The sequence below is a fragment of the Labeo rohita genome, chromosome 2, assembly GCF_022985175.1.
Source record: "Labeo rohita strain BAU-BD-2019 chromosome 2, IGBB_LRoh.1.0, whole genome shotgun sequence".
NCBI classification, from domain to species: Eukaryota; Metazoa; Chordata; class Actinopteri; order Cypriniformes; family Cyprinidae; genus Labeo; species Labeo rohita.
The window spans coordinates 33,153,726-33,177,362 of NC_066870.1; the positions used below are offsets into that span (position 1 = coordinate 33,153,726).

Sequence of the window (23,637 nt, forward strand, 5' to 3'; positions counted from 1 at the left end):
ACACAATGGTTTTCGCCAAAAGTCGTTTAATCTATTACGGCCTAAAAACCTTGACTGATGTTCGGATAACTCGCACGATCCGTAACCTTGATAAACTAAAAAGAAAGGACGTAGATTGTTAGGTTTCGAGGAACAGCTGAATAAAAGGCAGATGATTGCTCATCTCTATTCCCTCAGGGCTCCGGAATCATGACTGAGGAACATTCCAGCAGAGAGAAGAGCCCTTGTTTATTGATCAGAGAGACAGACCTCATAAACTGTATAAAACTAGACCCCCATGAGTCATATATGGCTATAGCTGTGGTCTAATTTTGGATGAATGCATCTGGCTTTACTGCTCAGAGTACATTTGTGGTCGCAGAAGAAAATAAATCGTCCCAAAAATATCTGTTTATTATTGTGCGACACAGCTGTCTGTATTTGCGGCGCATCTTTTGCTCTCCCTTTCCCCCGTTTTCTATTGAGCAAGCATCCAGTCAGCAAAGCAGGCAAAAGCCCTATTTTATTTACACAAACAAAGTCCTCCTTACTCTCTCGGACAAAGGCAGCTGAATCTTTCATGTGTTGTCATTGCTTGATTCTCTCTGTCCTCCTGGCTATTGGCCTGCTGGGAGACAATGAGCCCAGGAGAAAAGCAGCAGATTGTTGGAATGCAGCTCAATGAAACTAATTATTACATGTTGACTGCGTTCACCATGGCACGTCTGAAAGCACTAAGCTCATTCAATTGGCCTCCACGGGACTCCCTTTCAAAAAAACTTGATCCCTTTGACTGTTTGTATTTCTGAGTTTTCTTTTTCGCCTGCCGTGAATGAGAATCTGTGAGAGAGGGGCCGTGGCTCTTTGATGACTTTAGTTACTTTTAATTAGCTAAATGAGGCTCGAGGATTGTCAGTTTTCCCAAAGTTAATGGTATAGGAAAAAGGAGGGGATGCGCTCAGGCAAACACACCATTGTGGGATAAGTTTTATCGATTCACTTAGAACGATTCGAGGCACTAGAAGGATCCTTGGCAGTTCTTAAAACTTAAAAAAAAAGTTTTAGCTTTCAATTCATCGGTTTAAGTCAGTTTAAGTTGTTTTTTATATAAACATTGTCTAATAACGTTATATCAAAAAATTGGATTTGTGCAAAAATATGTGTTATATACATTAATTTACACCAACAAAAATCACTTTTTATCACTTTTAACAGGAGTACAAACAACATCTACATTTTTTAAATAATTTAAAAACTTGTAACAAATCTAAACAATTTTCGAGAAACATCTTTTTGAGGTGTTTGCTCAGTCCGGTATTAGTAAGCAATGGTCCTCTACACTAGCTTTTCCCAGACAAATAAATCTGAAGGGGCCTTTGCTTTGATCTCAAGCCTTTAAGGGGCCCAACAATAGGTTTTGAAGGAGCAGGGGCCCAGAGCCAACACACCCCTCTTACCCGACAACTATAGACTCAGCAAACACGTACTTAATCAATATTTGGCTAGAGAACACCCTCTTGATTCTGAAAACACCCTTTTGAGATTTTAACTGAGCACCGAATAGGAAAAAACAACAACTCCCACAAGCAGGGAGGAGAGAGTGAAATACAGCCAGCGCAGAATCAGCCCACTGCAAACAAACGGACGAGAGTGAATGGAGAGAGGAGAAGTTTACAGTGTGTCAATGGAGATCAGGACTCATTGAGTTTTATGATGTAGACACATCTACATGTGAATAAAAGCCAGAGGTGATTGATCCTTCTAGGAAAACAAAAACATTAACCGGGCTTTGAAAAGGCTGTTTTCCTTTCTCCTTGCGCTTCCTTTCTTTCATTCACTGTTTTGTTCTTTCTTTCTTTTTTCAATGCAGATATAGACATCTAAGTATCTCTGTTGCAAGTCCAGGTTTAAATGTACGCAAATACAAACCACCTAATGCTTCAGCCTTAAAAAAAAAAAAGAGATGGAAAATATTTGGGCGACACTGTTAAAAAAAAGAACTCTTTAATAAGTTATAATAATTTGTTTCAGTCCGTTGGACTCACAATTTCGGTCAAGAAAATAAAAAATATTTTCATAGTGTAATGAACTTAACACTATAAATTATAACTTATCCTGTTGATGTCAAAGTGGGCCAATAATCTGGTTTCAAATTATCCTTCAGGAATAACTATAAACTTCATTTTCATTAAATGAAAAATAAGCCACAATGAATTGTCTCAATATGTGCTAGTAGTAAAACTCCTTTGTTTACCTAATTTGTTTGCACTTACTTAAAAACTCATTCAAGATTATCATCACAACAAATAACCAACAATGGCAGCAAAACAGCACTACAAGAGTCAAATAGCAGAACATATTGTAACACTATAATGCAATCAGCCTGTAATGCATGTTAGGAGCTTGCAACAAACCCTGGACAAAATATCAAGATTGCTCAATATGAATCTGTGATTTAAAAAGTCCCATATTCCTGATAGAATGCCATGCTGAAGTTCATGTAAGTCAAAAAAGTAAGCTGCACAACAAAGCAGAACACATGTATATGGAGTGAATGTTGTTTAATATATATTTAGAAGTTTAAAAGCAAATAGAAATCGATTTAGAGCTACTCTACAATATGGAGCTTAACTAATGACAACTCAAAGTTTTTTGTTTGTTTGTTTAACGCAACAAGCTTTTTGCAATGTTGTGCGTTTCAAAAGTTCATATCAATCAGCCATCTCCAAACAACAACATATCGACAGTCGTTTGTTAAACTAATTACCAACTGATCTGTATTCGCGATGGCGGTGCTGGAAAAGAGAGAAGGAAAAGGGCAGTGAGGAATGAATGCGCGCCCCGGGCGGAGAGGAAGGGGGCGGGTTTTTGTCCTGAGATGAAAGTGGGGACGAATAAAGGGCTCGATTTAATCTACTAGAAAAGGTTTTCATTGCAATGACTGAGTATAATGTGCGCCAATTGTAGCGCGGCCCATGACGCGGGGTGATCCGGCTAGCGCGCTCACGGCTCAGAGTTTCTCTCTCCACTTGACATCCAGAACAAACTCCTCTGCGCAAGAATTTCAGGCCGGTGGGGGTTAGAAAAACGCGCTGCCTGTATCAATTTCCAAGTTAATACATACAATTTCTTCTGCGACTGGGGAAATGGGTATTGCCTCGAGGCTATCCGCTGTGTGGATGTTAAAGATTTTCCTGATATTTTGACACGTTGTTTTGACATGTGGATGTCACTAATTAAATTTCGCTGAAAAATTCACTTATTTCATTCGCTAACTAGGCCTATCTAACTTATGAATTATTTAGCGATTTAAGCGGCGTAATCATCTCTCGCGATACTAATATTAGCAATGTTAACCATGTTAACATAATGCTTATAAACAAGCAAAAATTAAACAACAAAAAATTATAAAACACCTGTGATTTGTACATTTTTAACAGTGATCCGAGAGTAGGCGACTTTCGCGGTATTCGCGCTAGAGCGGGAAACTGTTGCTGTGGTTACCGCCACAGGTAAACGAGTCTCTAGTGAGCTAGCATAGCGACTGAAACGTTTAAACGGTATATGCAAAAAAAAAAAAAAAAAAAAAGAGAGACATCAAGTTTTATGTTTTGATTTTCTTTTGAAAGGTTCGTAATTATGAATAATGTTAACGAAAATGTACGCTATAATGCATTTTTATATTTATTTATTAAAAATCCAAAAAGTAGGCATATTATGCGTTTTACGTGAAATCATCAATCAAGCAATTTCATTAATCCAAATATTTAAATGAGAATCTTTATTTCTAATGGTCTCGATGTGAAAATTAATATATACTCTAATCAACAGGTGTTAATTTTTTGCTTCAAACGTAATCATTAAAACACCTTCAAATTAAATATTACCTCCAAGTGCTGTTAACGTCGTTTTGGGGGGCGAAAGGGAAAATTCCAAGACATGATCTACCTAAAAATGGACACATTATTCAGGCCTCGAAGTCTATAAAACACTTCTGAGCCGGGACTACGGTCATTCGTGAATAATTCATCTCTCATTGCCCGTCCATAACGTCCTCTCTGCGCCTTTTGTTCGACCGTTTTTTCTTCCTTTCTTTCCAAATTTTGAAAAGCTTGGAGTCTTTTGTCAGGACCAAGCTACTGCTAGGCCGAGCTTTGTCCTGGGGAAACTGAAGCGTGAGTCTCATGGACTCTTTCGCTTTTGTTTCCCAAGTTCATCCTCAAGTGTCCGATTGTGCACCGCAGGAGCGTCTTTTAGTGAACGCTATTCTTGGACAAATGTTTGATTTACTGATTCGGCCAGTTTCACTCCGGGAACGTCTCGTTTTAGGAGGTTAATCTCTGATGCTCCTCAATTCAGTTTCAATGAGTTTAAGGAAAGACACAAAAAACGCTAAAAAAAAATATATACTAAAGACAAGGTCCATTTTTCCCATCAATCTATTTAGCATTTGGTGGCAAAAGCCTCAAAGTGAAAAATTAAAAGCAAGATTCACTCGCTCGGAAAAATTAAGCGTAAATGTGCTTATGATATTCACGCAATTTCAAACATATACACTACTTTTTTTCAAATATTAAAAAAAACAGAACACAAGTTAGCATTCAATAATAATAAAATAATAATAATTTATTATTATTATTATTATTAAGTAGAAGAAAAAGAATACATTTATAACCTACACATAGGCTAGGCCTAAAAATGTTCTATCTGTAATAAAACTTTTGAAGATACCTGTAAACTCACTGTGCTTATCTCAATTCCGCGTAAAAAAAAAGAAGATAAAGCTCGTCAGAACTTACATCTGTCGCCAAGAATTCCGTCGATGCTGTGTTTGGCTCTTCTTTCGTTTTCCTCGATCTCCCTTTTTTCCACTTCATCATCATCCTCATCTTCATCTCCGTTTCCACCAAATTTACAGCGCAGCATGCGGCTGATGGAACTCACTGCGGACAGACATGGAAAGTGTCATCACAGAATTGCACTTGCTGAATGTTTAAACGATTGAAAATGTGCAGGTATAAAATTTCGAGGCATCTTATAGCTTATGACATAAAAAAGCCCACAAAAAATATAGCGTTACTTTAAATCCATCTGTTTATCCCCCAAGCAACAGGTGTGGGAAGCAACATCTTAAAAACATAAACTAAACTGCACAGATTGCCTGATAAAGTTCAGTACCTGAGGGCACGTTATTTCGATCGCAGATTCCATCTTTCAGAAGTTTATCCCGAATCTCCCAGCTGAACATCCCTGGATTCTCTCTCTTGTATTCTTCGATTTTCTTTTCCACATCGGGAGTTGTGCTCTGCTTTCATTACAATGGTAAAATAACTTGTTAAATTCTTATATCTTTATACATTTTTCTGTGAACTATTCAAATATCTATAAACAATTAAAACAAGACTGTACAGATTCGGTTCCAATTTAGTTACGAAATACTGAACAGTTAATTAATACTGGGTTACTATTACAGAATAGGGTGTTTATTTTATTGTTTGGGTTCAAAAGGTACATTTAACAAGGCAAAAAAGTCTTACATTTGCACTGCTCTTAAAAAAAAGGGCTTTACAGACTTTATTCTGTGATTCTTTAAAAAGCATCTGTCCATTGGTACTTTGGACACAAACGAACTGACCTGACGAATATAAGAACTTTTAGGATAATAAGAACAAGACAAAATTACTCTATACAGTGAAAACTGTTTATTGTGGAAATTATTTGCTGAGCATAAGGTGCAATAACATAGCCTGTATTGTGTACACTCATTAAAAACAAAACAAAACAAAAAAACAATGGACACAGCAACGAATAAATACCAACCATATGTTAGTCAAGTCAAACACCAAACTTTATTTGCAAAACTCCATATTTAAATGTAAAATTGGGATGAACTTTCTAATAAATTCTATAATACACTTCTGTCCTATAGCATGAAATGGCCTCGGTGATGTCCTACCTTGGGTTTGCTGCCACCAATAGCACCGGGCCGAATGGATCCGGTTTCCTGGTACCTGCATAGAATTTTGGACACGCATCCGTGCGACACCCGCAGCTGTCGGGAGATGACGCACGGCCGTATCCCGTGATGGGCCATCTCTACTATCTTGTGGCGGATGTGATTTGGCAGAGGGCGTCCGTTTATAAAGACTCCACCGAGCTGGTTCACTCGGCCCTGACCTAACGGCGTTGAGACTGCAGCAAGAAGAGGAAAAAGGTTGTGTCAATGCTAACAGTTTATACAACAATTTCCTTGTGCTAAACTGAAAATATATTTCGTAAAGAAAGAATTTATGTAAGTGTGCAGTTATATATTTCATTACAAAGTCTAACTTTCTAACTTGCATCACTAGAAGTTGTGCGTTTGCTTTAATGCTTCGTTAAAAGTGAAAATAAACCAAAAAAACATGACAGCTGTATGTTCTTCGCTTATAATACAAAAACAACTAACACAACAACAACAAAACTAATACTAAATAATAAACAATATATAAATACTATTACTAATACTAAAATCTAATAATTATAATTTGCAAAGATGTTAATTGTTGACAGAACAGTTTTTATATTATATATTTGTATATTTAAAAAGTGCATAAAAGCAGTCAAGTTTGTAAAATTTTATATATAAACTAACATATAAGCAAGAACAAAAGTTTTCTGTACAGAATGTTAGCTTAGCATTAAATGAGCTTCACTACATTAGACTACACAAAAGATTTCACGGTTAAAAAAAATACGTTCATCATTATGTTTTTTAGTTTTATTTTGTTTCAGCTTGAAATAGAAGAGTCATTCCATATGACTGGAAGCTGTTATTTTTCAAATCACAAAACAACAACCTAAAGTTTTCACTGTTAGTAAGCTAATTTTTTACATTATAATTTAAATATTGGTAATGTCACTTCTTTCTCCAATTAGAATATTGCCAAGCATCAGAAATCTGTCACATAAAGAATCAACTTTGTGAATAACATCTAAGGCTGTTCTGTCGTAACCACAGAAGCTAACACCTTACCCTCCAAGGAATAGCCTCCTCTCGGGTAGTTTTGGGGTGGCGTGGGGCGCATCATCCTGGAAATGCCCCCCGCTAATGCGGTCATATTTCCTCTACAAGAAAGAAACGGGTGCACGGAGCACTTGATAGAAAAAAACTGAAGTTATCCAAAGGAGAAGCGCTGATCGTCAAGTGTCAATGGATTGCTGAAGTATCACGTCTTCAGCTGAAAAAGAAAAGTCAACTTCAAAAGTCAAAACGTCGCTGCCAATCCTCGGAAGTTAATAACGGATATCCAAGTTTTCAAACGCTGTTTATCTCAACGCAGTTTGGAAGATAAAACTCTCAGAGCTTCGTTCAGTTGTTGTTGACACACTTGTTGTTGAGAATTGGAACGGTGATCAGTGGCGAAACATTTTATCAGTTGTTGAGTTGTTGGCTCCTTCTACCCATCGACGACTGTGATTGGTCAAGGAGGGAGGGTCTAAAGACTTGGGAAGGCCTTCTGATTGGTCCAAATCCTTCAACTTTCTTGTGCCGTGACCTCGGGAGTTCAAGGGGATGTGTCACCGATAAAACCCTCAGACATAACGGTGATGCTGAGAACAATCTGGAAGATAATACTGACGCGTTCTCCTAGTAATTGAAACCATTTCAGTTGGTTTGGAGACGTGGTTTTTGACTCTGTTCCCGGAAGCCCTTCAAAAGTAGACAGTCTGGATGTCTTGCTTATCAAATGCACATTATTAAACTCATAAATGGTTAATAGAGGCTCTAAGACCTGATATGGAAGTGTCAGATAAAAACGAGTTGGGAAGCTTCCAGGAACAAAGTTGGGAAACACTCCCGAGTTGCTTCATTTCGCTTTCAAAAGTCTTTTGGTATTGACCATGAATCCTCTGCAAAGCCTAAGTTTCAAGGAAAAACGCAAAAGCTGCACAGCACAGAGGTATTTATTGTATGCATGTGGACAGTAGAGTCTCTGCAGAATGAAAGGAGCAGCTTGCAGGGGTCTCAGCAGGGTATGACGCCGAGAGTGCCGTAAAAGCTGTCTGTGGAGACGAACACAATTGTGAAGAAGCGTTATTTATAACGCAAAGACATTCAATATAGTCATCCATCCCACTCATTCTCTTGCATTACTCCGCATTTTTCTCTCACACACACTCACTCTCTGCATCTCGCATTCAGATGCTCCTCCTCTGTTCCCCGCAGTCACTGAAGTTCCTTTTCTTTGCAGGAGCTCATTGAGAAACTCACGTCAGTCAAACGGCCCCCGTTCATTCAGAGAGAACCCTGATCAATCAAACAGAAAAAAACGATCACACTTTTCAACTGTTCAAACGGAAGAACACACTCTGAACATATAAAATGAGTTCTAAAAAATATACATTTGTTGCTAAAACAGACTGAAAAAGTCTGACACACACGAATCTAATCTCCATCAGGCTAATGTGACAAATACGCTGGCTGTCATTTTAGAGCTATCAAACCAGAGACGTCGACAGTTCAATCAAGGGGTAAAGTGGCCCTCTGGTCTTCTGGGATGTGGGCATTATCGCATTGCTGTGCTCACATGAGCATGTTTCGCGGCGGCGACGGATAAGCGCATGTTATTGCCGTCCACGGTCCCAGGTGCTCCATAAACGGATTAGCGCAGCGGCGTGGAGAGCGGAGCCCGCACGCCACAGGCCAGGCTGCCCTCAGAACAAGAGCTGCGCCACAGCCGCCCATCCTGACTTTAATTGACATCTGACCGCTTCTGCCGGATTGGCCTGAGGGACAAAACATCAAAAGTGATATTATTGCTATTATTGGACATTTCCCACGTGAGATTCATACCATTTCCACCTATCTATCTATCTATCTATCTATCTATCTATCGAAAACCCCATAAAATCCAGAAGACGATTATAATCACAATTTTTATATTCATATTGAAATAATATAATAATCATATATTTTTATTTTTGTATTATATTTAAGCATGTAATTGTTTTTACTAACAACATGAAAAAGAGCAATAAAACGTTTGCTGTTTGTCGCTGATTTAGCACTATGTGTAAACAGTATGCATTCATTTGTAAACTAAAAAATAAATGGGAAAACACCACAAAAATGACTCGCATCTTTGTTTTTCTTAATTGTCTAAACAAATGAGCCTCAGCAATAACAACAACAGCAAAAATAATAATTGCAATGTGTCATTTGTTAACATTAATGTATAAACTAACATGAACAAACAATGAACAATACTTTTATTATTACACTATTTATTAATCTTTGTTAATGTTAAAGATTAATAAATGCTGTAGTACTGTTCATTCTTAGTTCATGTTAACTAGTGTAGTTAACTAATGTTAACTAATGAATTGTAAAGTGTTTCCATTATTGTTATTACTGTTGTTTTCGTTGTTGCTATTATAGACTAGAGAACACGTAACCCCCATTTGGGAAATTACGTTAATTCAAGAAATGTGTACTAATAATATTTCACTATTTTTTTACAACTAGGTTTTAAGGTAAGTTCACTTAAGTCATGTAATAAAATGTAATAAATGGACAATCTCTGGGTTTTTTCCTGTTGTGTTGAGTCGTTTAACTAATGCCCTGAAATCTGTTTAAAGAAAAGACAACTGACGAAAAAGTTACCGCGGTTATAAGGCTATTAAATGCATGCACAAATATATAAGTGAAAAAGTAAAGGTGCTACCCTATATATATATATATATTTCTAAGTGACCAAACCCTTAAAACTATTTCGTTGATGCAGCCTGAAGTAGTCAGGTCGATTAAAAGTTATAAGTCATAATAATGACTTATTTAAAAGTTTCCGTAAAGCATATTCTCAGTTTCCTCACAAAATTATTTAGCATGTTTGTATTAACACAACCAGTTTTGCGCATAAGGTTGAGATTATCTTAGCGTGTGCTGAAAAAAAGTATTTGTATGGGTATTTTAAGACTCCAGTTTAAGTAAACCATCCTGATTACTTTTATGATTTTTTAAGTATTCGTGCCCATATTGGTAGGCCACTTTTGGCGTAACTGACCGCTTACTAATTGCTTCTTTGTATTGTGGCCTGGTTGCTAGTGCATTGTGTGTGTGTGTGTGTGTGTGTGTGTGTGTGTTAGAGTGAGAGAGAGAGAGAGGGAGGTGATGGATCTTATAGCATTGGCACAACGAACTTTAATTAATTTTTTGCATTGCATATCTCAGAAACTCCTGCTATGAACAAATGTTTCGGACGAACATGAGCTCTTTTCCCTCGCTTACAGTGCAATAAACACTATAATAATGTTTTCAGATTGAAGAATGTCTATTGCTCACAACAGGCTCGTGGTAACTCGATATGGTCATAAAGTGAGTGGGGATATATGCGGAATGGGGAGAGACTCAGTTTGATTATCTTTAAAGGGATACTGGATATCCGTGTCAAATCAATTTCGGAGTGAAAAATCCAAGTCAGAAATTTTCTACATCGGTGGAAGAAAAGACATCATAAATAAAGAGGCAAACGCCACACTGGAGAAACGTAAGCGCCCCTGGTTTAGTTTAGACTCTAAAACCAAATAACCCCGGGATGTGTTTCATAGAACTCTGGAAAAAATGCCATTATGATTAAACTCAAGAACAATGTTTCAGCTCTGAGGAGAGACTGACTGCGAAACGCACTGATAGATTGAGACAGAAGCGAAGTGACTGAAGAGATGGTTTGATGTTCACTCTCAGCAGTAGGTCATTTCTGCTCATAATTTATAACTTTAGAATTTATAACTCTCTTTCGTTTTCAAACTTCACATGTAAATGGGCCTCTGAAAAGGGTCACACAGGTTTTCTCAAAAATATTTGTAAATATAACTTTACACTGCTGCATTTTTTATATATATATATATATATATATAAAGTTTAAAGCTCTATTAATAATGTATTAAAAACTGAAGTAAAACCAAAGTTCCCTGCACTCTTTGCAGTGCCGCTTTTTAAAATCGAGCTGAAATTACAAACGTCATAACACATAATTATATTAAATGGGTAAAAGAAAAGACTGTAGAGTCACAAGGATACATAAAACCCACAGCTACAATTACAGCAGGCGGGTGAACAGTGTGATACTAATGTAAAACTCCCTTAAAATACAATTATTACGCGATTGAGAGAGTATGGATATGTTTTGATTTCATTTGTCGCTTCACTAAAACTATTTAAATGCAATGCAAAGTGATCAAAATAGTCGAAAACAGTTCACCTAACAATCCGCCCAAAAATACATATTTACATAAGGATTTTCTATACATTTTAATATAAAATCAACATCTTCAAAAGCCATTTTTGTGTAACAAATTATATATAAAATTACATGAAATAACAAACAATTATGGAAACAGTTCGAACTATGTATTTAACTCATGTAACATCCCACCTCACTGTCTAATGCCTAAGTAAATATTTACCGCTCGAGCTGCTGTGGGAAACACATCGCTCTTACAGTAAAGTGACAAACTACTCAATAATACTTCTCTTCACAATGGAGTCTTGCTGTTGTGATGACTTTATTTACTCCCCCGGCTCATTAGAATAACTATAAAGCGATGGTTGTTAGCAGTTTCCTTCTCATGTTAAACGCGTTTGCTCTGGAAGAGTTCAGCTCACAGCAACACTAACAAGAATTGCCAACAATTTTGGGATCAAATATCGGTTTGTTTGTTAGATTTAATTATTTATTTATTTTTTGATGCATTAATTTACTATTATTATTTTAGAGAGCTAAAATGCTCATTTAAGCATGTCACTACACTACAAGACTAAAAATAGTTCTTAAAGTAAACGGCCATATTCATTAATTAAAATAATAATAATAACAAATAACAACAACAGCATGGATATTGTTTAATTCAAATGTATTATTATTATTACAAATGAAATAAAATAATTAAAAAAAACATTAAACATAAAAAAACAAAAACATACATACCGGCTCTTTGTAGGCCTATCGATTTCTGACAGTTGAAAATGCCACCTATCTCACCTTTACCCCTTATCAGTATTTGCTAATGAGTTTAACAGTCTCGACTAATGTCACATTGAGCTACTGTAAGCCGTGAAGTGTTTGATGGTACTAATTAAATGGTGGTAATGAATGTAAGTATCTCAAGGCAATACAGTAGCGCTGAGATTCAAAGGAAATTAAGAATTTTGCATGACACAGGGTAAATAAAGTGACTCAGTAAGAGGCAGAAAGCCTTTGGAAATGAAGCGTTTGTAGTGAGGGCCGCGGGGCACGGTAATGTCTTTACATGATGGCAGGGGGACAGGGAGTTTATTGCCCCCGCGGTGAACCTTGGCCCCGGGGCCAGTGCTCCGGCATTATCGCTCTCAGGTGATCACGGCAACCAGTAGCGCTCGTCTCAACAGGTGGTAAGCCTGAGAGATATGAAGATTCAAGCGCTCTCAAAGGTGGTTTATGTGTAATATACTTCTGTCCACCAGAGGGCAAAAGTAATACAAGAAAAAGTGGACAAAAAGCATTTCACTGTATGAATGTCTTTGCAGTCAGTAACAAAACATCAAGTGGCAGTATGCTTTTATTGCCATGTATATATAATTTTTAGTCATTTTTATTTCGACATATGTATTCATTTGTTTATGCATTAAAGCACAATAATAAACTGAAGGCTTCAAGTTAATAAGAAAGGCCGCATACAAAAACGTTTATGGGTAAAAAGTTTATTTTTTATATTTCATTTTATACCAGTTAGCGTTTAAGTAACGTAACGTTCAAATACGGGTTTTTAATGGTTTTAGTTTTAATTAATTATAATAACATTGGTTCCAATGCATTGACATCATTAGTTATATTATGGGATGATTTTACTATTATTATAATTTTTAAGTCTTTAGTTCTTTATAACTTTCTCTCAACAACAAATTCAACATCAACAAAGAATGCAAAGTTAACCAATACCTACCTGAGATGAACAGCATACATTCATAAACACACACACGCATATATAAGTTTTTAGTAAAGAAGTGCACTGACAATAGCTGGTTATTACTATTATTTATTGCATGCATGCATGCAATAACTATGTTGAGTTAAGCGCCAGTGTTTTAGGATTTGTGAATGGAGATAATTAGCGACCTGTGTTTGATTTCAGCACCTCTGCTGTCGGACAGCTCCTGCGCGCTCAACACGGGAGATTCACACCTCCTGACTGCCACCCTACGATCACGTGACCGACAAGACCGCCAATATTTTTCTCTGCCTTTCCATTAATTTAATCAGAATATAGTCTTAAAAGTTCAACAGATGTATTCTATTCATTTTGTATTGTATTTAAAGTCAAACAGTGTAAATTTACAAGGAATTATAAGATCTAACAGTAACAATATACTAAACTATTATCTAACGCTGCCAACATACCCGAAAGCAGTTTTTTAGAACTCTTCGTTAACAGCACAGAAAAAGTCAACAACGCCACCTTGAGGTCTAAAAATGTAACAAGTATGTTGCCACTTTTTATACGATCTAAAATAAAACAAAACAAAATCAAATAAAATATTGTTATATATTTTTAAGCAGTCTCATCTGAAAATATATTACTCTGACATATTTTAAAATACATCAGCTATTGTTCTGTTTTAAGATGTAATGTTTTCTTCTAAGCTGCCTAAATATCTTAATTTAACTAAGGCCTAGTCCTGGCTTTAACTAAGCACCATCTCTGAAACCGGGCCATTGTGTATGTAATTTATTAAATGCAATTTATGCAACAATGTAAAAGTCTTTATTGTCATCAATTTAATACATTGTTCCTTTATAAAACTTTGATTTCTTGATTGACTTCAACTAAAACTATACAATGTCCTAGATCTTAATAAGATCTAAATAAATAAATAAACAAAAATCTTAGCTTTTCCCTTATTTGTATAACCTGTTGTTTGTGTGTGAGTGTGTGTTCTCAATCAGTTACAGGATAACTGGCCAATAAATGTTCATGTTAAGTCTTTACTTAACTTCCAAATGACATTCCAATGAAAAAAAGACTGTCTGAATACATTTGTTTTTTCCAGATCAAAATATTCCAGTCAACATTCCCCTCTATTGGACAAAGGCATAAATGCATCAGTTTAGTGTCTTGATATCTGGATCATATTAGATTGTGAATCTCTGTGTCCTGTGCTTTACCCCTGCAACGCTCCTTCGCAAGGGCAGAAAAAGGCGTTGTTTGGGACAAACTGTGTTTTATAGAAAGCCTCAGGCTTAGATGATCTCTCACTGCAAACATCTTACACACCCCTAAACAATGCTTGTCTTTTCACATCTAGATATATTCCTGACACACATCACAGTTAATAGTAAACCTAACTGAGGCTACTGTGCCATACAACTTTGCCAGAGGTTAAAAGATCATTCTCAGACTGGAACTATAGCTTCAATATGATACAGAACAAAATGCATGTCAAGTTCTTGTTCCTCTGCCAGCAAATTTGACATGCATATTACAAAAACAAGAGTTGTGATCTTTACTGAACATGCTGTCAGCTGGGTTTCTACATACAAACACACACTCACACACACACACATACAGAGTCCATTAAGAAGCTATTGAGATTTTCACAAGGTCAACGTGAGGAGAGCAGTTCCTGTCAATATCACAAGTTGTGGTGTGTTTTTCAACTGTCTAATGGATTTTATTGATTTAGGCTCAACTTTTGCATGGGGATGTAGAGCACTTAGGCATGAAATCAGTTTTTAGTGATAATGCATTCAAGTAATTTCCGCATCAACCATTAGTCTGTTTTAAAGGGATAGTTCACACAAAAATGAAAATTTTGTCATCATTTAATCGTACATGTTTTTCCAAACCTGTATGGCTTGATTTGACTTCACTTGTTGAGAAAACAAAAGAACATAATTTGTAAAATGTTGGAGACCAAATAGTTTTGCTTCCCATTTTGAAGAAAGTTGTTAACCAGACAGTGTTGGTTTCCACTGATTTCCATTTTGAAGAACATTGGTAACCAAAGTGTTGATTCCCATTGACTTACTACTTTGAAGTTTGTTGGTAACCAAACAGTGTCGGTTCTCACTGACGTCTATTTTAAAGAAAGTTGGTAAACAAAGTGCCGATTCCTAGTGACTACCACTTTGAAGTATGTTGGTAACCAAACATTTTCAGTTCTCATTGACTTTAATTTTAAAGATAGTTGGTAACCAAACAGTGTCGGTTCCCACTGACTTCTATTTAGAAGAACGTTGGTAACCAAACAGTGTCAGTTCCCACTGACGTCTATTTTAAAGAAAGTTGGTAAACAAAGTGCCGATTCCTAGTGACTACCACTTTGAAGTATGTTGGTAACCAAACATTTTCAGTTCTCACTGACTTTAGTTTTGAAAACGTTGGTAAACACTTTCAGTCCCCGTTGACGTCTATTTTGAAGAAAGCTGGTAACCAAAGTGACGATTCCCACTTTTAGTTCTCATTGACTTCAAAAATGAAGAAAATCTGGTAAGAAAGTTGGTAACCAAATAGTGTTGGTTTCCACTGACCTCCAGCTTGAAGTATGTTGGTAACCAAACAGATCCCACTGACTTCCATTTTGAAGAAAGCCGATAACCAAACAGTACTGGTTTCCATTGATTTCCATTTTAAAGAAAGTTGGTAACCAAACAGTGTCAGTCCCTATTGACTTCTATTTTGAAGAAAGTTGGTAACAGTGTTGCTTTCCATTGACCTCCAGCTTGAAGTATGTTGGTAACCAAACAGATTTAGTTCCCACTGACTTCCATTTTGAAGAAAGTTGGTAACGAAACACTTTCAGTTATCATTTGAATAAAGTTGGTAAATACTTCCAGTCCCCATTAACTTCCATTTTGAAGAAAGCTGATAACCAAACAGTACTGGTTCCCATTGATATCACTTTTAAAGAAGTTGGTAACCAAACAGTGTTGGTTTCCATTGACCTCCAGCTTGAAGTATGTTGGTAACCAAACAGATTTAGTTCCCACTGATTTCCATTTTGAAGAAAGTTGGTAACCAAAATGTCAGTCCTCAATGACTTCCATATAGAAGTTTCTTTGTAACCAAACACTTTCAGTTGTCATTGACTTCAATTTTAAAGGAAGATGGTAACCAAACACTTTCAGTCCCTATTGACTTCCATTTAGAAGAAAGCTGGTAACCAAACAGTATTGGTTCTCATTGATTTCCATTTTAAAGAAAGTTGGTAACCAAATAGTGTCCGTTCCCACTGACTTCTGTTTTGAAGAAATTTGGTAACCAAATATTTTTAGTCTCTACTGACTCCAATTTGGAAGAAAGCTGGTAACCAAACAGTACTGATTTACATTTTAAAGAAAATTGGCAACCAAAGTGTCCGTTGCCATTGACTTCTATTTTGAAGAAAGTTGGCAACAAAAGTGTTGATTCCCATTAACTTCCATTTCGAAGTTTATTGGTAACCAAACACTTTCAGTTTTTAATAATTTCAATTTTGAAGAAAGTTGGTAACCAAAATGTCGGTTCCCATTTACTTTCGTTTTGAAGTTTGCTTGAAACCAAACACTTTCAGTTCTCATTGACTTCAATTTTGAAGAAAGAAGGTAACCAAATACTTCCCGTATCTATTGACTTCCATTTTGAAGAAATCTGTTAACCAAACAGTATTGGTTCCCTCTGATTTCCATTTTAAAGAAAACTGGTAACCAGTGTCGGTTCTCATTGACCTCCAGCTTGAAGTATGTTGGTAACCAAACAGTTTTAGTTCCTACTTACTTTCATTTTGATAGATGGATGGATGGATGGACGGATGGGTAAATAACAGAATTTTATCCCCTTTAAGAACAGCATGTGCTTAACATTGAAAATAAAATAAAATAAAAGTTTTTCTTTGAACTGTACACATCAAAATGTACAAAGATGTTTAAGCAAGTAGCCACTTAGCAGAAGCTTTTCTTCAAAGCAGATCAGTACTATATAGATACAATCCCCATGGAGCATCCTGAGGTTAATTGACTTGCTCAAGGGCACAGTGTTGATGGCCCGTGACCAGCAACCATCCAGCTACAAGCCCAGAGAGTTGGCTGCAGTGCCACAACAACTGTTTCACTATGGCATATCCAGATAACAGTTGTTTTTATTGCATGGCAAACAAAACTGATGACAGCTCATGTAGGTTTCTATCATGTAAAGGAGGATACAATGCATTAGAAGTCAGCTTTAACATGTAAAGAGCCAAAACTTCAGGTGAAGGATCTGATGAGAAATTTGTGCTTCAAACAGAAAAATTCTTAAGGGAGAAAAACATGAATTAAAGAGATCGTTGTCATCAGCAAATAAGTTATCAAAAATCGCAGAAGTCACAGCAAAGGCTTTTATAATGTTACTAAAGACTTCTATTTCAAATAAATGCTGTTCTTTTGAACTTTTATTTATCAAAGAATCCTGAAAAAAAGAAATTTAGGTTTTCACAAAAATATTAAGCAGCACAACTGTTTTCAACACTGATAATGATATGAGATATGAGAATTTTTTTTTGAGCAGCAAATTAGCATATTAGAATGATTTCTGAGGATCATATGACAGTGAAGACTGGTGTAATGATGCTGAAAATTCAGCTTTGCGTCACAGCAATAAATTACATTTTAAAATATAATAAAATAGAAAACTATTTTTTGTTCAAATGAATGCGGCCTTACTAAGCATAAAAATCCTAAACTTTTAAACGGTAATATATGTATATATCAAAAGGCAAAAAATTAAAAAAAAAAAAAAAAAAAAAAGTAGATTTTAATATTATGTATACTCCCTGGGAATCAAACCCATAACCTTGGTGTTACTAGTTGATCAAATAAAAGTACTGTAAGTTTCACTGTAAGTGTCCTTTTAAATGCAAAAATAAATGTCCTGTCTATACATGTACAAACAGTTGTTTAGTCCAGCACAGATCACTGAATCAATCAAACATAACAGGCTATTCTCATGTATGCGCTAAACTAAACAAAACCATAAAACCCTTGGTAATGCCTCTGAATCTTTTACAAAAGCTAATGATCAACAATCCAGGCTTCAAAAGACATTGTCCCATGTCATCCGAGGGGAGTTTAATCAAACAAAGTGTGCTCCTTATGCGTGGACTTTCAGAGAAGGTCATCTACATATGCCAACACAAGCCATATCTGTTTTGGGATCATGTCGGTTGACCACAGCGGCCGCTCTCTCCTGGACGGCCCTCTTTTTGTGTTAATAGCCTGCCCGCCGCGGCCCTGAAAGAGATGCCGGAACAAAGCAGGTATTTGTTTCAAGAGAGTGTTGTTTTAGGAAGAGACTTAGAGGTCTCGAGTTAAAGTCACCCCCTTTCGAGGTCATGCAAAATCCTCCTCTCTCCTCGGCTCGGCCCGGCCATGAATACAGCCACTTCAGTGCCCTCGGAACAAAAGGGCAGGAAGAATGCAGGCGACTGGGGGAGCGGCGAACCCACTGGGAGGGATGGACAACATGCTGGCTCAGACTGGGAGGAGGGAGTTTGTTTCAGCCAGTCTGCCAGGCTTAGAGTTAAAGATTACCTTTGAAATTTGCACCCCTCCTCTCTCCCTATAACTCCGCTCCTCTCTCTCGCCATCGCTCAGACCTGCGGGCAGGCGTGGAGAGCAGTTAGATGAGTCCCGGAGAAGATCCTCTTTGATGACAGAGAAGGATCTTTTTGTTCTCTAATCCTTCTCTGGTCTTAAACATTTTAAGCCCAACTGGACCTCAAAGAGAGGCTGTGCTGAAGCTCGGGGTCTCAATGGAGCCATTCTTCCCCACCCGCTCGTCCCAAACGCTGAGGAATCTGCCCTCGTGCGTCTCAAACCGCTTGTTCGGTTACAAAGTTCACAGTTCCTCACAAGTTGGACGTCAGTACGCTTGACTTTCACTGCAGGTTACCTCAGACAATAAAGAACATGTTATTAAGGCAAAACACCACAGGTGAATAAGCTGAAATTTGAACAGATATCACCTCACCTCCCCTATTGATTAATCAAGACAATAGTTCTGTTTTACAATTTTTCTGAGATGTTTAAAATGCAAATGATGCATTCGGCGGGCTGGGTGATAAAACGATAAAGATAATTATCGTGTTACATGAATTTCCTCAATAAACTATAACAAGAGTTACCTCACTATAGAGGTCAAAAGTTTACATACACCTTGCAAAATCTGCAAAATGGTAATTATTTTAGGTTTTTCAGCATTTTTGTGTATTTGAACCCTTTCCAACAATGACTGTATGATTTTGAGATCCTTCTTTTCACACTGAGGACAACTGAGGAACTCATATGCAACTATTACAGAAGGTTCAAACACTCACTGATGCTTTAGAAGGAAAACGATGCATTAATAGCCGGGGGTGTAATACTGGACATTGTATGTATGCTGGACACTTGGCTGTTTTTCCTTTACTATCATTTACTATCCAAATAAAAATAAAATAAAATAAATTCATATCCAAAGACTATGTGAACAAGATTTTTAAGCATTCAAGCAGAAGTCTTAGAATAAAAGGTTTTTATCATCACATGCATAAATTCACTCATTGTGTCCAAACTTTTGCATATATCTGACTAAAATAAAAACATACATGCACAATCACTTTTGCCCATCACTAAAAGGATGTCTAATTATGTAAGAATATGCACATGACTAGCCATAATCACACAAACACAGCTTCAGGACACTAGTGGAGAACAGAAGGTTTGTTCCCTTGTGTCGCCCAGCCAATAATTGGCACATTTGACACACACATGACATGACACAAAAGATGAAAGAGTTTTTACAAAGATTTCATCTGCCCTCTGGCATCACACACACTGACCTTCTCACTCTATGACCTCGAAGAGAAAAATTATGCAATATATGTGTTGCACTCACTACTGTTCAGACATTTGGGGTCTTTAAGACTGAAAAGAAATTTAAAAGAAATTTATAAAATGGATCGTTCCGATCCTTGATTCTGATTGGTTGAGCCACATTTGAAGCTGTTGTAAATTACTCTACAAACATACACCTTTGTTTACTTTTGTGTGTTGCTTGGAAACCACTTTGTTGCAACCACTGTTCTTTACAACAGTGTACAACTGTTTCTGTGAAACTACATTGTTTGGTGGAAGAATACTGTTTTTATTTATATCGTTACACTTTATTTGCTCCGTTTTATTTTGTGAAACCATACTATGTATATAGAATAACAGATTTATAAAAGCAATAAGCCTTGTGAAGCCATGATTTACACTGAATTTCTAACAGCTAAGGGGGTTAACAAGACTTCTAAGACTGCATTTATTTGATCAAAAATACAAACATTAGAACAGAAATATTGGGAAATATGTTTTAACGATTTAAAATGACTGTTTTCCATTTTCATATATGTAAAAAATGTAATATATTCCTGTGACATAAAGCTGAATTTTCAGCATCATTACTCCAGTCTTCAGTGTCACATGATCCTTAACAAATCATTCAAATATGCTGATTTGCTGCTCAAGAAACATTTCTTATTATTATCAACGTAGAAAACACTTCATTATCTTAACATTTTAAAAAACGTTTCATATCTTTGCATGATTCTTTTTTTTTTTCAGCATTCTTTAATTACTAAAGAAAACCAGCATTATTAATGTCTTTGTCACTTTTGATCTATTTAATGCATACAACAGATCAATGTATAATTTACTATACATATGTATATATTTAATATACCTATATATATATATATATATATATATATTTTTTTTTTTTTTTTTTTTTTTTTTTTTTTTTTTTTTTTTTTCTTTTTCAAACTTTTTGCAGTCACAAATTTATTGAATCACCCTACTGGCTATCATATATAGTTGACAATCATATGGAGCCACAGGCAGACAAAATAAATGGCATGTACAAAGCTGACAGGTCACTTACATGTGTTCAGGCTTGAGTTTGTGTAAACAGACACCACTGAACATACGGAAAGAGCACTGAAGGTTAAGTGGCCATGAAAGGTGAAGTGGCTCAGAATAAACACACACACACCAACATACACACCTATAGTGTGTTCTATAGATTTTGTTGCTCTTAAATTAAACAAATCACAGCACATGATCACCTGCCTCTCTGTAGTTTGTGCTTCCTCTAGTCATTGTTCTAGTGCATAAGGCCATACAAATCAATTATAGCATAGAAAAAACGCATTAAAACTACATTTTCTGCTCTTCTTATGCATAAAACAAATACTTTTTCTGATCTTGCATGAATTCTGATCATAGAACAAGGCATATTTTAAGCTTACAATGCTTACTAAGCATTTACGTTTAAATATAATACTTTATTTTAATAAAAACATACCTGAAACAGCTTGAACAACATATACAAACGAAATACCAAACTTTGTCAAAAAACACGAACCTTAAGTACACACTTCCTTCATTTAACTGCAGTGATTGATTCAGTAACCGCTTTGAGTTCATTCAGTGAAGGATTATCGACTTACTCCAGTTAGTAACTACATTGTTCATTAGTCTTTCTGAACGATTAATTTACATTACTTGCTCATTAATCTGTCATAAAAATGAATCACTAATTAGAGCAGGTGAGTCCGACTACACTGTCTTGCTGTGCGTTTGTTTTTCTGCATAACTGGTGAAAACAACTCAACAGGCAGGCGTGTTTTCCTGCCATCATTTTCTTGTACATGGTAGTTTTATCTTCTTATATTTAAATCATAGCATACTGCAAACTCACTTTAACAACTGCAGTAAAATATACTACTATGGCTTTTGCACAGACGTGGTGTAGATTTATTATGTTTAGGTTAAGTAAACAATTATATATAAGCCTACCTCACAATTATTTCACAATATGCAGTAAATGTAGGTGAATAAATGTAAACAAACACACCTTTGGTTTGGGCATCATGCGCGCCAGCAGGTGCATTTCCTAACCACATGATTAGAAAGTGAGCGACCTCTACTGGCCTCAATCCATACATCCTACAGCAGTATGGCCTCCCATCTAAAAATTTGTCCAAATAATGGTGCTGTGTGCCACCTAGAGGACCAAATAAAGAGACAATACAATTATCTACTACTGTTAATACTTCACTAAAAATAAACACATACATACAAATAACTACAAATGATGACTCACATTTTTGGTCCAAAACAAGCTACATGTTGCTGCCATTTGTGATCTGGGTTGTATCCAAAACTATTTCACATTTGTGACCGTGGACAACAAAACCAGTCATAAGGGTCAATTTTTTCCTAATTGAGATTAATACATCATCTGAAGCTGAATAAATAATCTTTCCATTGATGTATTGTTTGTTAGGAAAGGGCAATATTTGGCCGAGATACAACTATTTGAAAATCTGGAATCTGAGGATGCAAAAAAGTTATTAAGTTTTGATATATTAACAGTAGGAATTTTACAAAATATCTTAATGGAACATGATCTTTACTTAGTATCCTAATGAGTTTTGGCATAAAACAAAAAAATCAATAATTTTGACCCATAAAATGTATTTTTGGCTATTGCTACAAATATACCCCACGACTTAACACTGGTTTTGTGGTCCAGGGTGACATTTCACAATTAATGTTGATCCTTAGCAAAATTACAAGAGAGTAAGGAAACTGGTTGATGAAGTAACACTGTTCAGCATACAAATGCCTTTTTGATTTCTCACATGAGGAATGTTTATGATTTTGTAATGTTATTTGACAGGGAGAGGACAGGGGCATCAAATGCCTTTTGTAAACATGAATCCGCACCTCTTTTATGGTAACAATGGAGACCAAAAGTCTGAGACCACACTGAAAATCTGTGATTTAAAACTAGAAATAAAGACAAAATATGGTTTAGAATTTTAAAACATGAACTAATGAAAATTATAACCACAAAAATGCAATATAAGATCAATATGCAATAGATCAGACTTTTTGACCCCATGCAAAATAAACATTTTAGTACATGTGTTTACTGTGTATTGTATACTGGCAATACTCCGAAATTTGTATAAAAGTTTTTATATGTAATTCAATTTTAATTTGTATTTTTTATTTTACATTTCTTATTTAATTCAGTGCTTGTTTCTGACACCCACAGCATCATAATTCCACACATATTTGTACACCTATAAACTGTATCCATATTTATTTGTCATCGACAGTATTGCTGTTTGTTTTTGCATAATTTGAAAAATAAAACTTTGACTATACTTCTGATTCTGCATGAGCATACAGTAGCTGACATGAAATCATTTTTATTGACATTACATATTTTGGTGCAATGTGCTATACACCATGTAATACCGTCTAATACTCATTATTATGACGGTTACTATGATTTCAAGGTAATCGAGACATGGTATATTTGCACTTCCACAAATGTAATTTTTCATACTAGTGCATGCTAATGCAGACACAAATTTCTTTTGTCGCTATATAATTTGCCAACTACTCTACTTCAAAAAGCAGTGCGCCGCCCGGGAATCGAACCCGGGTCGCAAGAATGGGAATCTTGCATGATACCACTACACCAGCGGCGCCTGTGTGAAAAAGGGGAAAATCCCACCCTTCCCAAGTTAGCCTGCATGAAACGTAATGAAATATCATTCCAAATCCTTGCACCTTCGTGCCATTATTT

The 23,637-nt window shown here is 36.1% G+C and overlaps 1 protein-coding gene and 1 non-coding gene across 2 annotated transcripts in view; both read right to left on the minus strand.

Moving 5' to 3' along the window:
• pax3a (paired box 3a) overlaps positions 1-7,356 on the minus strand; it is a 34,083-nt gene extending 26,727 nt beyond the window's left edge. The window contains exons 1-4 of the mRNA XM_051122189.1: positions 6,995-7,356; positions 5,936-6,171; positions 5,158-5,287; positions 4,779-4,922 (exon numbers count right to left, since the gene is read on the minus strand). Coding sequence (XP_050978146.1) covers positions 4,779-4,922; positions 5,158-5,287; positions 5,936-6,171; positions 6,995-7,079 — 595 coding nt within the window. The 5' untranslated portion in view covers positions 7,080-7,356. The remainder of the gene's footprint in view (positions 1-4,778; positions 4,923-5,157; positions 5,288-5,935; positions 6,172-6,994) is intronic.
• Positions 7,357-23,468: 16,112 nt separating this feature from the next.
• trnag-ccc (transfer RNA glycine (anticodon CCC)) lies at positions 23,469-23,539 on the minus strand. Its single transcript has one exon. It is a non-coding gene; the product is annotated as a tRNA-Gly (tRNA).
• Between the last annotated feature and the right edge of the window lie 98 nt (positions 23,540-23,637).